The 15,376-nt window shown below is 44.3% G+C and overlaps 2 protein-coding genes across 3 annotated transcripts; both read left to right on the plus strand.

Annotated features, from left to right (window-relative positions):
* Positions 1–66: 66 nt before the first annotated feature.
* On the plus strand, positions 67–14,794 carry si:ch211-261d7.3 (myb-related transcription factor, partner of profilin). Of its 2 annotated transcripts, none has more exons than XM_061819376.1 (8): positions 67–119; positions 438–527; positions 1,202–1,605; positions 2,990–3,412; positions 4,155–7,800; positions 10,248–11,102; positions 11,257–11,361; positions 12,935–14,794. In XM_061819376.1, the coding sequence occupies exons 3-5, from the start codon at positions 1,350–1,352 to the stop codon at positions 4,937–4,939; spliced, it is 1,464 nt and encodes a 487-aa protein (XP_061675360.1). In that variant the 5' UTR covers positions 67–119; positions 438–527; positions 1,202–1,349; the 3' UTR covers positions 4,940–7,800; positions 10,248–11,102; positions 11,257–11,361; positions 12,935–14,794. The 2 variants fall into 2 exon arrangements, with proteins under 2 accessions (XP_061675360.1, XP_061675361.1); XM_061819377.1 differs by lacking the exon at positions 67–119 and adding an exon at positions 215–349.
* LOC133500313 (oocyte zinc finger protein XlCOF15-like) lies at positions 10,508–11,158 on the plus strand. The gene has a single exon (XM_061818852.1). It carries the CDS (start codon positions 10,508–10,510, stop codon positions 11,156–11,158), a length of 651 nt encoding a protein of 216 aa, XP_061674836.1.
* Positions 14,795–15,376: the final 582 nt, after the last annotated feature.

The following is a 15,376-nucleotide window of genomic DNA, read 5'->3' on the forward strand; positions in this document are numbered from 1 at the left end:
GTCATCACAAAGCGACCGTCTCCGGTGTGTGTACCCCTGCCAAGCTCCATCGACCGTGTTTTGCCTCTCAACCAACCGCCCCCCGCCCACCCCCCCTTTCCGTGCATCGTTGTCATGAGGTACAAATAACGACACTTTATGACATTATTAATATGAGTAATATCCGCGTCACTCTTTGTGATATGCTCAATCCGCGCCTCGGACAGAACCTGTCCTAGCGTGTTAGCTTTTTGCGGCTAGCTTATCCGTCACCGTGTCAGTGTTATGTCCGGTGCGCAAACGTTGCGGTCCCGTTTGCGCATCGATTGCGACGCAGCGCAAAAACAGCAACAACAACAACAACAATGCGGTCTGTTATTATCACGTGCGTGTGTTGACATAAGTGACGAGTTTGGTGTTGAGTTGAAAACGTGTAACGTCTGTTTGTTATCTTTTAGCTTCGGAGAGGGTCCTCACCTCAGGCTGGGATGATGCATCCTTGTCGAAACAGCTGGGTGCTCGGAGGAACTCATGACTGGCTCGTTCAAGTAATTTTTTTTTATTAAAATTGACAGATTTAGCGACATTCGAATTTGATTTGCGAGCAGGCACGCGGGGGTTTTGTTCCACGTAATGTTGTCCGCTTTATCATTTGTTATATACGTGATTTATTTTGGTCGGTTAGAGCAACCCAATTTCAGGTTGTGAAACGCCGAAATAATGAAATATATTCACGCAGACGCGCGAGTTTTATGAATATGAGACGAATTCTCAATCTCACTCATCCACCTCTTAAACCACTTTAACTGCTATTGACCATTTAGAAGTCAAATATCCACATTAATACAGAATCCATCAATGCTATACAATAATGTAACTGCACACAACTGTGCCATATACATAATTTTGTAGTTAAGAATCAATATTTCACGATGAAATGACAAAAAAATGTACAGCGTTTAAACACATCATACTCACCAGGGATGCGGATGATTAAATTGCGCTGATTGTTTTGCTAGTCTTGCTCCTAATCAGCCACCAGAGGAAGGAAAAAATGCCCTCTGAGGACTTGAAATCTGATTGGTCGAAGATATGCCGATGATAGTTGTGAAATTTCCCAGGACGACCGATTCTGAGCAGTGCAGCCAAGAGAAACATAATGAAGTGAGTGTTGGGATTTAGGTTGTAAATGTACTTCACTCCTTCTGTTTAAACTTTCCAGACCGTCGGCCGCTACACTGTAGTAACTACCGTGTAATGTCTTCGACGGTATCTGCGGGGGTACCTTGAAGCGGTGTTAATGGGGCCGCGCTCATTCGCACCGGAATTGGCCCCCCAGTCAGTTCGACGCTAAAAGCGGCCCCCGACCCATGACGGAGTACTGCGAGGACGGGGGGCTGCTGTATGAGCCGTCACCTCCCATGCACATCAAAGTGGAGTCTCCCGAGGGACACTCTGCGGGGGGGGCTTCCGACAACGGCTTCCCCAGGGATGACGACGACTCGGAGGGCAGCTGTGACCAGAGCAGTGGACCGCGCGGGGGGCTGCCCTTCAACGTGGTAGTGGTGCACCCGAAACTCATGGCGCCCGGCGTGTCCTCAGACGACCTCTTGTCCATGGAACAAAGTAAGACGTCGCTGTGCAACTTCGAAAAATGAAATAATGTTGTCCTGTTGTGATTTCTCATTGAAATTAGGCATCATGTGCACTTTAGAGGCGGCAACGGTCTATCAGCTGGAAAGCGTTGGCCTCACAGTTCTGAGGTCCCGGGTTCAATCCCGGACCCGCCTGTGTGGAGTTAGCGTGTTCTCCCCGTGCCTGCGTGGGTTTCCTCCAGGCAACCCTTGTGAGGATAAGCGGCTAAGAAAATGGAAATTAGTTGGACACTAAATTGCCCCTCGGTGTGATTGTGAGTGCGGCTGTTTGTCTCAATTTGGCCTGCGATTGGCTGGCAACCACTTGAAGGTGTTCCCCGCCTCCTGTCCGTTGACAACTGGATAGGCTCCAGCACTCCCCGCAACCCTTGTGAGGATAAGGGGCTAAGAAAATGAAAATGGAAATTAATTGGAACACTCTAAATTGCTCCTCGGTGTGATTGTGAGTGCAACTGTTTGTCTCGTGTGCCCTGTGATTAGCTGGCAATCAGTTCAGGGTGTAGCCCGCCTCCTGCCCGTTGACAGCTGGGATAGTCTCCAGCACTCCCCGCGACATTCGTGAGGATAAGTGGCTAAGAAAATGGAAATTAATTGGAAACTCTAAATTGCCCCGAGGTATGATTGTGAGTGTGACTGTTTGTCTCAATGTGCGCTGCGATTGGCCGGCAACCAGATAAGCCCCTAAGAGGATGGATGAACTCAATTGAGAATAGATTTTACACTCAATATACAACTTTTGAATACCATGTCATTGACTTGCTTTTGTCAAAATATCCCATGGAGGAATAATAAGTACATCCCCCCCCCCATTAATTTTTAATTTCAGGCAAAAGCATTTTGCAATGTAATAAAGAAATAAACAGTTATTAGCTTTTTTCATACCAACCAACAACGATCTATTTCACATACAGGGAAAAAAAGCAAAGGAAGAATAAGAGCTTGAATCTGACCCCTCCTTTCTCATGAATATTTATTCAGAAATTCAGTCAAAAAATGAATGATCCCAATATAACCTGAACAATTTATTATTTTTTAAATATTTGGCTTAGGTAATTGGGTTTATTTTGAAAAAAGTTTTTGTTTAAGCCTGTCCTCTCGCTGTCAGCTATTTTGGAAATTAGGTCATTGTCTGGTGTCGTCAGAAGCGGAGAGCTGTGATTAGAATTTCTTGGCTCATTTTCAAAATGTTGCAAAATGTGTATGAATATGTGGGACACTCTTTGTACTGTATTATGAAAAACTCTCCCTGATATTGTATAAATGTTCAGTAATCAATTATTATGTATATATTATATTATATCATTCATCCCAACTTGAGCGTTTTCCTCCTGTGTTTTTGCCCGCGACCCCTCCAGACAGAGCGATGTCAGCTGCGCTAGCAGCCAACGGCGCAGGCAAACGAAAAAGTCGCTTCAGCGGCGCGGAACTGGAGGTGTTAGTGTCCGAGGTGACCCGGTGCGAAGGGGAGCTGTTCGGCCCGGCGGGGAGGCTCCGGCGGCGCGAAAGGGAACGCATATGGGCCGGAATCCTCGAGAGAGTCAACGCCGTGTCCAGGGTCCCGCGTACGCTTCGGGAGGTCAAAAAGCGTTGGGACGACCTGAAGAGACGCAACGGCGGCCGCCTGGCGGACGCCCGCCACCGGAGCTGGCCTCTGCCGCCCGGCAGGGCGTCGATGCTCGGGCAGTCTTCCCAGTCCAGCCCCAGGCTTCAACACGGCCGGCAAAAGCAAAGCTCCAGACCAAAACCCACTTTCACGTGCTTCCCCGAGTTGGACGCTGGTAAACTTTTTGTCTGTCCTAGTCTGATCAAGAATTATCAGGGGAGTACAAAAATGTCATTTTACAACCAAGCACTATACGCACTAACTGCTTATCCTCATTTCTAACAAAGAAAAAACATTTGTAATACTTTAATAGGATAATTATAATAATAAATGGGAATGAATTCAATACTTTTTTTTCCCCCTCAATGACCTGCCTCATCCGGAACAAAAAAATGTATGTACCGTAATTCCCGGGCTACAGAGCGCACCTGGTTATAAGCCTCACCCGGTACATTTGTAAAGGAAATACCATTTGGTACATACATACGCCGCAGCTGTGTAAAAGCCGCAAGGGCCCACATTGAAACACGGGATATTTACAAAGAAATACGGTCCACAGAGAGTTTAACGCTAGCGCTGCCATGCTAATGCTAAAACTAGCGCTGCTAACGCTAGCGCCTAGCTAACAGGACCGGTAAAAAAAAAAAAAACTGTGGTAAAAATCTTTGAGGCACGGCAATAACACTAGCGCAGCGCTAACAACTCACTTCCTCGGCTCATATATTCCATTGGTCTCACTCTTACCTTTTCCGCTTGGGTGCCCCCTTGTGGCAGTAAAAAAAAAAATTGCACAAATTAGCCGCAACACCGCATAAACCTCAGGGTTGAAAGCGTCTGAAAAAAGTCACGGTTTAAATGGAGTCGGAACCAAGCAGTACGTCAAACTACTTTCTTACAAAACATTTTTGTGATTGCAGGTTTTGGAGGCGAGGGGTCCGAAAAAGATGCTTTGGACAAGGATGACGACAATCCAGATCACGAGAGAGATATCGGGGATCTTGACTGCGAGGACGAAGAAAACAGCATGGAAGACAAATTGGGTCTCGGATTAGGACTGGGCATCGGCGCGCCCCCAACCTCGGAACGATGGCTTCCTCCCTCCCCGCTGTACAGCGCCCCTTTCTTAAACGGCAGCCCGGAGCCCAGCAGCCCCCAGCCGTCGCTCGGGGCGCAGCACGGTCCCCTCGAAGCCCCGCCGCGCGGCTCCTGGCTCGAAGACGAACTGCGGGGTCTCGGCGAGGCGGCCATCCAGCTCGGAAACCGGGTGGACAAAAGTCTGCGGGAATTCGCCGACTGTTTCAGGCAGGACATGAGAACGCTGGTGGCGTCGCAGGAGGCCCTGGCGCTGAGTCTCCAGCAAAACAACGTCCTCCTGCAGAAGCTTTTGGGGGTGCTGGAGGCGCAGCAGCAGCAGCAACGCGTGCAGCAAACGAACCACTCGCGGACGTCGCAGCAGCAACGCGTCGAACTTTCGCAGCAGCAGGTCGAAGACCCGCGCCACGCGGTCCAACAGCCGCACAAACTCCACCAGCTCCAGCTAGCGCAGCTATCGAACTGCCCCTCCGCCGGAGCCGTGCTTCCGCCGTCGCCGCCCGCCCCGCAAACCTCCTTCCCCCCGCGCCCGCCCGCTGGCGTGAACGGGTGCACGCAAAAACTGCGACGGGGGAGACCCCTCGATCAGAGACGCAGGAGACGCCGCTGAAAAGCAAACGGGCCGGCTGGCGGTTAAAACCACTCACCGGTTTCCGTACTTGATCGATAAGGATGTAACAGTGTATTATTATTATTTTTTTTCATATTTGGGGTTCAGCTTCAGAAATACACATTGCACTTAAAAGTTGTCCTTTAGAACTATTAGATGTGAGCTTATAGGGTGGCCTTAAATTTGAACTCGACATATTCTTGCGCTAGAAGACCTCCGAACAAGTTTTGTTGATGAGCAACTAGACTCGTGTAGTTCTTCATAGTCCAGAATTTATTGAAGATGTTTACATTCATGCTTTTCAATTGAGCTGGTACTGTAAAAAAAAAAAAAAATATATATATATGGTCATGTCATGAAACGTCTTCAACGTTTGGGAACTGGTATGGTAACTGGAACGTTTGGGATGTTTGGCTTTCAGACAAATTTTCAGGAGGACTCTAAAATGGACTCAATGCGTCACAGATGGACTTAATTTGACCTCGAAACTCATGAGTGCACACGTTCCAGGAATGTTTCAGTACATTTTGCACAGTAGGGAAATTATGATCAATGAATTGACCAAAACATTTTTGGGCTATGCTCCGATAGAGCTCGTGCACATGACGTCGCCATTTTCACGGCGCCGTATTGCAGGTCGAAAAGAGCTGCTCGACATTGAACCGGAGCAGAATTTTTACAATACCCGAGAACTGTCTTCAAAGAGATCATTCTATGGAATACCAGCTGAAAAAAAAAAAAACTGAAAATATCGATGGATTTCGGCAATTAAACATGACGGATGGTGCCCAACCAAAATACACATACGCTTGTGTAGCGATCGCTTCATTTCAGGTAGGAATTATTCTTCTCAATCGCAAATTACCCAAAAATATTTACAGTACTAAGTTGACTCATTTGAGAACTCTCGCAGAGGTTTACGGAGGTTAAGTGTGGCCTCAATCGCTTCCGTGTAGGTTCCGTGGAGACGAATTTGTCCTCATTTTTTTTTCCAATCATAGTTAATGAATGCGAGTTTGTGTAAAACCAGGGGTCATTTATTTAAATATTGGTATTTGTATTAAATACTAGCTGAAAAGATTGGATTTCAGCAAAGGTTAACATGTAACCGAATACGCTTCTGCGTTCACGACCCGTCGACCGTCATCTTTTTTTCACGCATAGTTAATGAATGAGACTTTGTGTAAAACCAGGGGTCATTTATTTAAATATTGGTATTTGTATTAAATACTAGCTGAAAAGATTGATGGATTCTGGCAAAGGTTAACGTGTAGCCAAACACGCTTCCGCGTTCACGAGGCGTCAAGCGTCTTTTTTTTTCGTGTGTTTGTGTAAAACCAGGGTTCATTTATTTAAATATTGGCATTTGTATTGAATACCAGCTGAAAAGATCGATGGATTCCGGCAAAGGTTAACGTGTAGCCGAATACGCTTCCGTGTTCACGAGCTGCCGAAACCATCACTGTGTGGGATTTGTTCCTGATGAGAACAGATCCAGAAACAAAGTATTTGTACGCGTCCAGGCTTTTCTACGCTTTCAAACCTTTCCGTGTAAATCTCGACAACTTACTCACCAGATCCACGTGTCGATCCAGTTGTCCCAAGACAAGCGGATTAACAGTCCAGTTTCTTTTCGGCGAAAACATCGACTTCGGCATTAAATACGGGTCCTCTATGCCGAGTTGATCTAATTTTTCCACGTACGGACGTTTATTTTCACCTAAATGTCTCGGAGAAGACTCTGTGCGTCGTGCTACAAAACATATTTCCGTGTCATCTCCAACCGACTTACTATTGAACAATGCTTTGCCAGACCGGTCATATGGCGGCGTAAACAAAAATCACGTGATTTTTTTTATGACGTCAGTGCACGAGCTCTACAGTTAGTTCGATATAATTTTTGATACCCAAGAAAAACTCGATCAACAGTACTTTGCTTTTGCGAGGCTTTCAAGAAGAAATTTTGGGAGGGAAGCAGCGACTAAGATCAAAAACACCCGTTTGTAAATTTTCCCCACGCAAACGTGCATTCAAATTTGATTATTATTTCTAGGCTCATCTTGAAATTTCACCCCAAAAGCCCAATATGCTGAACTTCTTGTGATTACTGTAGTGTATATTGTAGTTCAACAGCTATTGTAACTACCTGCTATCGTACGCCTGTGTTTTAACAGTTTCATGGTGGACACTTCCTCAGCTTTGGCGACACATGAAAAAATGTGTTGCGTTTGACGCCGAATGAGATAAACGGGAAAAAATCGCACCAGATTTTGCTTGTCTGCGCCATCAAGTCAAGCTCGAGGCTTTAGCGTCACAGTAGACTTGAGTCCAATTGAGGACGATTATATTACCGCATGCTGTAAGATTTGTGTGTAGGTTGTTAATAAAAAAAAAAACACGCACATTGCAATCATATTTATAGTTTTGCACAAGCTATATTTTGTAGGTATATAATGTATGAACAAATAAAAGTAAGACTGGTTGATGGCCTGTGGAATTCTAGCTGCGACGATTATTACAGGGCTGCACGGCGCGGGTAGCGGGTTGTCACGGCTGATGTTCGGGAGTTTGAATGTTCTTCATGCTCACACACGCCATCCCCTGCATTTCGTCGATTTGAGTATGGATTATAGATATTTTTTTTAAAATGCAGCACAGTTGAGTTTAGCACATCTGGGCTTCAAAGCATGGATGCGTGTTCTCCTCACTGATGTAAAAAAAAAAAAAATAAAATAGACTGGATGGCTCATTGGCCATCAAAACTGAAGTTGCCATCCGCCATCTTCATACTCCCAAAACAACCATGCCGACCTGTGAAGCGTTAATCGGCAGTTTCGTGGCTGTGAGAAAAGATTCCACAGGTAAGTTCGAAAGATTTACTTTGACACTGTTCAAGTTTGTAAAGTTTTTTTTTTTAAGATTTTCTGATGAGCTTAATTCAGTTGAACAAAGTTTTGTTTACGGTTGTTCACTGTTCACTCTCTGCTTCAACTTTTTAGGCCGACGGTTTTTCGCAAAAAAAGCGATGTCAATACTTTCCCAAACTTCCTCAGCTGATAAGCAAGAAAACACATTTTCTGTGAAATTTTTTCATGAATTTCATAACAAATTGAATTTTATTTTCAAATGCGTGGACACAAGTTTACATTTTCTGTTTGAAATAGGACATCGCAGAGACACCAAATGAACAATGCGTTTAGCACGTATTTTCCCATTGCGAGTCCTTATTTCCAAAAATATATCGAACTGAATGACTTAAAATTGAATGTTTTTATGACAAAAAATGCAGCATTTTGCTATGTTATGATAGCGCTTCACAGCGTATTTTGGGAAAAGTTATCGTCACAGAACTCAGGTCCGAGGTAATATGCAAGGTTTCTTGGTTGTCACGGTGTTATATGTTATTCCTTTGCACTTAGCCTTTTTGGCTTACCAAGTCTAATTGAAAATCCTTAATGTTACCAAAACTGAAAAAACGTCAAGCTCACACGACCAGTTTTAATTGTACATGCCAATTTTTGAGGAAAACCCCCGCCATAATCCAACCTGTAACCTGTGTCCTCCACATGGTTTGGGAGTACTAAGATGGCGGCCAAGTGGCTTCAACCAATGGACAGTGCGCGATGTGCGTGCCCTATCCCAAAAGTGTGCCGTGGGAAGTTATCCAATTTTATGTAATTGGTTGAACAACATTTATTTCGAATAAATAATATATCTTTAGTCATCTATTTGTGCCAGTGAGGCACAATGACAGAAAGAAACAAAAAAATCCTCTTCTATTAGATGGCAGGAAGTACAGTACACACAGTACTTAATCGATCCATTTTTGGTGACATTTACTTTTGTTGGTGTGCCGTGGGATTTTTCAATTGTAAAATATGTGCCTTGGCTCTATAAAGGTTGGAAATCACTGCGCTATCCAGTCTTTTTTTTTAGAGCAGTGGTTGGGTTGGACAAATTTCAGTTTTAATGTGAAATGTTGGGAACGGAAAGGAACGTCATTTCCGCTTTTGAGCTTCGTGACTTTGGGGAGCTTGTTTGGCGTTCGAGTCCAGGTCGTAAGTGGATTTGGGATAATATGGCTGCCATATCCACTCCATAGCCTCGGAAACGGCAGAACTTGCTGGCGGTTGCAAGAAAGACGGGGTGGAAGCGGAAAACACCTCGGAACCAGCTGTGGAAGAAAGCCCATTTATAAGCTACTTGGGGATTGAGGACGAAACGCGTGTTCATTGGGAACCCCCCCCCCCCCCAAAAAAAAAAAAAAAAAAATGGCCGGGTCATCAGGAGGCGAACGGCGGACCTTTGACTTTTCCGAGACCGAATACGAAGACGACTCGGAAGAAAACGGTACACTTAATATTGTCATAATACTGTATTTTACTGTTAGCTTTAGCCTCCCGTGTTAAATAAACTTTGCCCCATGTCCACTGTACAGCACAATCTAGAATTGGAGGGCAATTTAAGTAGAAACTCTTTCAAAAAAAAAAAAAAAAAGAACGGATACGTTGAACGGGTACATAATCTTTTTTTTTTTTTTTCTCAGGTCAACGATCAACCGTACACGATGGAAAATTATTCTCTTGTTTTTGTTTGGCGTAGCTAATATATCTGTCGCTAACAATTAAAAGAAATAAAATGTTGTCGAGCGATAAATTCATTGTTTGTGGTATTATTTTTAAATTACAGTGTTCCTAAGAGTTCTCAAGAAGTAGCTTACATGCTAGCAGTGTTAGCAAATATGCTAATTGGTCAGAAATGGATAAAATATTAAACTGAAGAAAAACTTTCCTGGTTATGAATTCTCTGTTGAAAATGTTAAGATATTTCAGAATGTTTTTGTGATAAAATCCCATTTTAAAATATATTGAACAGTTGAACATTTTTTCTGGTTTCTGTTTACAAAAGTAGTTATCCATAGTTCTGTATATGTAATAGTAAGAAATTACATTAGATGTACAAGTTGACGTAACATGGGAGGTAGAAGAGGAAATAAATATGGGTGCTCAAGAGTTATTTGGTATTCTAGTACTATATGGGTTACTTTTACCACAGCTACAATTCAATTTGTCTCACAGCAAGTATAATATACACAACAAGTAAATGTTTTTGTATTTCATGCGTGGTTTATTTGAATTTTTTTAGGGGGGGGGGAACAGAAAAGATCCTTCAATTTTGTAATGATGGACAATGGACAATCAAGACAAGCACTTAGTTTGGTTTTTGTAGTTATAGTTGTTATTTTGTTTATATCAAGCTATCATTTTTGGAGATCTTGTGTAATGTTTTCACTCATTTCAATTTTCAGTTGTAGAAACGGTTGAGAAAGTGCGGCCAGAAGACCAAGCGCTTCCCGTTCCTGGGGAAAATCGTGACACGGTTGAGCGACCGAGCTCGCCGACAGAACTACCTGAGGATCCAGTGCAGGATGTGTACTCGATAGAATACGTGATTGAAGATCACGGCGACACAGGCAAAGGGGATGACGGTGAGTTACCAATTACCGGTAAGTCCAAAAAGTCTCGAATCGTGTGCAATGAGTGCGGGACTTCATTCCCCCGTCGAGAGATGTTCTACTATCACCGCCACTACCACGCCGACAAGGATGAACTGGTTCCCCTCACCTGCAAAGAATGCGGCCTTTCCTTTAAGGACCGCCGCAGCCTCATGAAACACAAGCATGTGCATAAAGAGGAGCCAAAGTATCAGGACGAAGCTGCTTTCCAGTGCGCCGCGTGCGAGAGGTTTTTCCCGACGGCACAAAAGCTGCGGCTCCACCAATGCGACGATACGGATGACATGCCTTACCATTGTACGCTGTGTCGCAAGGAGTTCCTCGTAAAATGCGCCGTCGCCAAGCACATGCTAAACCACTCGCATGAGGGAAGCTGGTCTTGCAAGGAGTGTGGTCGCAGCTTCCCGGACTACAGGACGTTGCGCTGCCACCAGCGCTGCCACCCCGTCCTTAAACCTTACAAATGCCCGGACTGCGGCATGGCTTTCACGCACAGCTCAGTCATGGAAGTCCACCGGCGCAAGCACACTGAACGGCTGCGCTCTTTTCTGTGTCCCGTTTGCGGTAAGACCTTCAAGTACAAGGACCACTTTCAAGAGCGTCAGACTCAGCGCTTCAGTAAGAAGCCCTCCCGCTGTCCTGAATGTGGTAAGAAACGTAGCTTTGCTCAAAATATGATGGAAGACTGTCAGAGCTTAGCCTAAGAATTCAACTCTCGTACATCATTTACTTGCTTATCAGCTCACGAAAATGACGCCCTATTGAACCAAAAAGCCCCTTTAACTGTCACTTTTGTCCCCAGACAACAAGCTAACCAGCCAAACTGAGAGCCCACATGAATTGTCATGAGGTGGCGTACGAGTTCCCGGAGACAAGATTCCGGCCACACCCCAAAGATAAAAAAAAGGTTGGGGACAAAGCGTACACCTGTTCATGCCATGCTAATTTTAAGAGAACACATCGAAAACCTACAAGTACAATAGAGCTTGATTCACACAGTGTGCCAGCTTCCACCAAAAAAAAAGAGTTGCACCCCCGAACCAAGCCGCTTCACACCGGCGGACTAAAAGGAGAACGTCTTTGCAACGTTGATTTAATGGCCAACTAAAAATGTATATGATTATATATGGTCACTACTTTGCTTTTTTTCTATCGTGGGGGGTTCAGGACTACGGAAGCGTGTTGCTGCCACACCCAAAAAAAAAAAGTCGTCACCACGTTATAAAATGGATGTTTCATGTTTTAACGTGTATGTTTCATGTTATAATGTGGGTAATTACACGTTATAATGTGAATCATTTCATGTGAGAACAATTAATTTCACATTATAACTTGAAACGTTTCATGTTATAATGTGACATGAACCATGCAATTTATCACATTGTAACATGAAACATATCACGGTAAACTTGTTGCGACCCCGTGGTCGCTCACATCCTTCCAAGGTGGCATACAGGAAGACAGCTAGAAGTGGACTCTCATTGAATGTTGCACAAAACGTGGATTTGGTGTGCTTTTTACGCAGTCGTGGTGTACCCGAAGGTTGCCTCTTACGCATGGAGCAAGAACACGTAGTAGTAGTAGGAAATGTAGTAGAACCGGAAGTAATTACCTTTTGGGTGCGGGGTGAAGAGGGGTGAAATCTATTTATTTATTATTTACAACGTTATAACGTGAAACAAATATACATTATAACATGAAACTTTCAGACTATAACATTCAATGAATTACGTTATAATGTGAATCTTTTCACGTTATGACATAAAATGATTCACATGACGTGAAACATCCACATTGTAATGTGAAACATATCACGTTATAATGTGATGGCGACTTTTTTTTTTTTGTGTGTGGCAGCAATACGCTTCCGTACAGGGCTGTAACCCTCATGATAAAGAAGAAATAATAAAGGAAATTGCTAAGTATGAGAATTATTTCTGATCATACTTGCGTAACAATTTTGGCTTGGAGTTGGTGCAAATATTCTTAAGAACAGAGAGGCAAACAAGTAAATAAAGGGTTAATTAATTTTTATGTCTTTTCAACTTTACTAAACCCGTAAAACTAGGTGTATATAATTTGGTACTGGTACTGCAACAGTTGAATCGTATTTCCATTCATTTTCATTTGGAAACATTGCTCCGGTTCACAAACATTTCGATTTGCGAACGGTCTCTTAGAACGAATGAACTTCGTGTGCAGGGGTTTCACTGTAAAATCCATTTTTCCAGCGATGACGTCGAAATGACGTGTACAGTATGAAATGTGCCATCGAAAAAGGGGCCCATAAGACCGTCCATCCATTTTCTGTCATGCGCTTCCCGTTCGCTGGGAGGTGGAAAATATGGGAGGGAACATTTCGAGGCAGGGCGTCACTCGCAATCGCTCGAGTCGACAAGGAACCCGCAGACGATCACACCATCGTTGACTACTTCAAACTACACTTGCTTACAAAATACATTTTGTTTTCACGTTTACAGATTTTGGAGGAGGTTGGTCCAGGAAAGCTGCTTGAACAAAGATGGCAACAACCCAGAGTCCAAAAAGGGACGTCGGCGGTCCCGACTCTGAAGACGAAGGCAACAGCGTGGAGGACAAAGTTGGCCTCGGGCCTCATCCAACCTCAAAAACGACCAACGGCAGGGCCGAGCTTAGCGGTCCTCGGCTGTTCCTCTGAGCACAAAACGAGGTCTTGTCGAAGCTCGCCTCACGGTTCCTGGCTTGGAGATGTGGATGTGGGGATTAAGTTTGGAAGACGCGTGGACCGAGCGCCTGTCGACTGCGTCACGCAGGACATGAGAAGAGGCGTCGGTCCTAACTTTACCCAGCATGCAATTTTGCAGACATCACAGTAACATTTTCAGCAGCAGTTTCAAGTACAGTGTATCCCCGCTATTGTTGGGGAATGTTGCAAAATGAAATTTGTAATCCCGTACAGATGCCACAAAATGACAGTAAATCACTTAAAATGCAGCAGATTGTAAAGCATCACATGCCGCTTATCCTCACGAGGGTCGCGGCGAGTGCTTCTCATCTTCATTTGCGTGCACAGGGAGCATGACGCATTCATGGGCGCGCTGGCGCCTTATCTGGAAGGAAAGGTGAATTGATGGCTGATGTGTTATGTAATGATCTTAATATTGACTTAACGGCTGTAGACCACATTTTAATTTTGCATAAACAATATGAACAATTTGCAGATTATTCAATGTATTCAGGCGGAGCATATGGTGCTTCCGGCCTATTAAAAAATAATCTCACGGTGCTCCACTAAATATAAATGTCATATGTTATAGACTGGAAAAAAATGATGGTCTTGTGTCAGTTGTTTTTTAGTTAGTTATTTTCTGCCATCTGGAAGTGGAAGACCATTTAATAATTGTCCTACCTGTCACTGCCCTAGATAGATAGATAGATGAAAAAGTATATTTGGAGTAAATACATTTTATTTGTTGAACCAATTAAAAGTAAGTAAAAAAAAAAAAAAAAAAGATAATTTCTCACCTGATACTCCCTCAAGACTCATTAACGTGCCATAGCAAGTTGCTTGCGAATGAGTTGTATATACAGGATGATGCAAGCAAATTACTTATCCTCACGAGGGAGTGCTGGAGCCTATCCCGGCCGTCAATGGGCAGGAGGCCGGGTACACCCTGGACTGGTCGCCAGCCAATTGCCGGGCACATAGAGACAAACAGCCGCAGTCACACCTAGGGACAATTTAGAGCGTCCAATTAATGTTGCATGTTTTAGGGATGTGGGAGGAAACCGGAGCGCCCGGAGAAAACCCACACAGGCACGGGGGGAACATGCAAAGTCCACACAGGCGGGGCTGGGATTGAACCTGGGACCTTAGAACTGTGAGGCCAACGCTATATCGGCTGCGCCGCTTTTCCACCTCACATGAAATCATGAATCTAAAAAATGACGTTATTCAGAAGCTACATTATGAAATCTTCGTGACGCTCATCTATAGTACTAAGTAGTCCACTAGCCGAAATAACACACAAGTACAAACTGACGTGACGTCACACTTGGGCTAACACATCCTCTCTAGCACATTTCATAAATAATTCAACTCACCTTTTGGCACACAATAAACAGGGAACATGGCAAAAATAACCTTTCGTTATAAGTTTTCCTTTGAGCGAGGTGCATTCAAGGACCCCCAACAATACACCTCAAACAAACTATCAAGATTCCACAAGTAGTACTTTCATCTCTGAGCTCACACAGAAATGGCGAATGGTGAGTTTTCAGCGGATAGGTTAAGTTTTGAATGGCGTACCACAAATGGGCGGGGCTTCTCTATGTGTGTTACGCCACATAATACGACAACAAACTGCAAATCAATGCATTCAAAAAGCCCCTCAGATGGAGAGTCACACTTTCTTGCCGAGTTTTTAAATTGTCTTAAAAGTTTTCCCAAATATATAATATAAATATGAATTGCATTAAAGTGTAAGTATATGTGAACTGATTGGTCGCTTGTGGAATCCCAGTGTGGATTATTATAATAGGGCAGCAGGGAGATAACCATTCAGCACGTTTGAGGCTGAGGGTTTGAATCTCTGCCCTGTGTGGAGTTTACATGTTCTCCGGATGTTTCTGCGGGTTTTCTCTGGGAACTGCAGCTTCCTCACGCATCCATCCATTTTCTTTGCCGCTTCTCCTCACAAGTGTCGCGGCGAGTGCTGGAGCCTATCCCAGCTGTCAACGGGCAGGAGGCGGGGTACACCCTGAACTGGTCGCCAGCCAATCGCAGGGCACATCGAGACAAGCAGTCGCGCTCACAATCACACCTGGAGCAATTTGGAGAGTCCAATTAACGTTGCATGTTTTTGGGATGTGGGGGGAAACCGGAATGCCCGGAAGAAACCCATGCAGACACGGGGGAGAACATGCAAAGGCCGGGATCAAAC

This window comes from Syngnathoides biaculeatus, chromosome 5 (genome assembly GCF_019802595.1).
Source record: "Syngnathoides biaculeatus isolate LvHL_M chromosome 5, ASM1980259v1, whole genome shotgun sequence".
Taxonomy (NCBI): Eukaryota; Metazoa; Chordata; class Actinopteri; order Syngnathiformes; family Syngnathidae; genus Syngnathoides; species Syngnathoides biaculeatus.

Excerpts from the sequence above, each read along its gene's own strand:
- si:ch211-261d7.3 (XM_061819376.1), top strand. The coding sequence starts at position 1,350 with ATGACGGAGTACTGCGAGGACGGGGGGCTGCTGTATGAGCCGTCACCT. Across the intron at positions 1,606-2,989 it reads CCTCTTGTCCATGGAACAAA|ACAGAGCGATGTCAGCTGCG; the intron begins GTAAGACGTCGC and ends CGACCCCTCCAG. Across the intron at positions 3,413-4,154 it reads CTTCCCCGAGTTGGACGCTG|GTTTTGGAGGCGAGGGGTCC; the intron begins GTAAACTTTTTG and ends TTGTGATTGCAG.
- LOC133500313 (XM_061818852.1), top strand. The coding sequence starts at position 10,508 with ATGTTCTACTATCACCGCCACTACCACGCCGACAAGGATGAACTGGTT.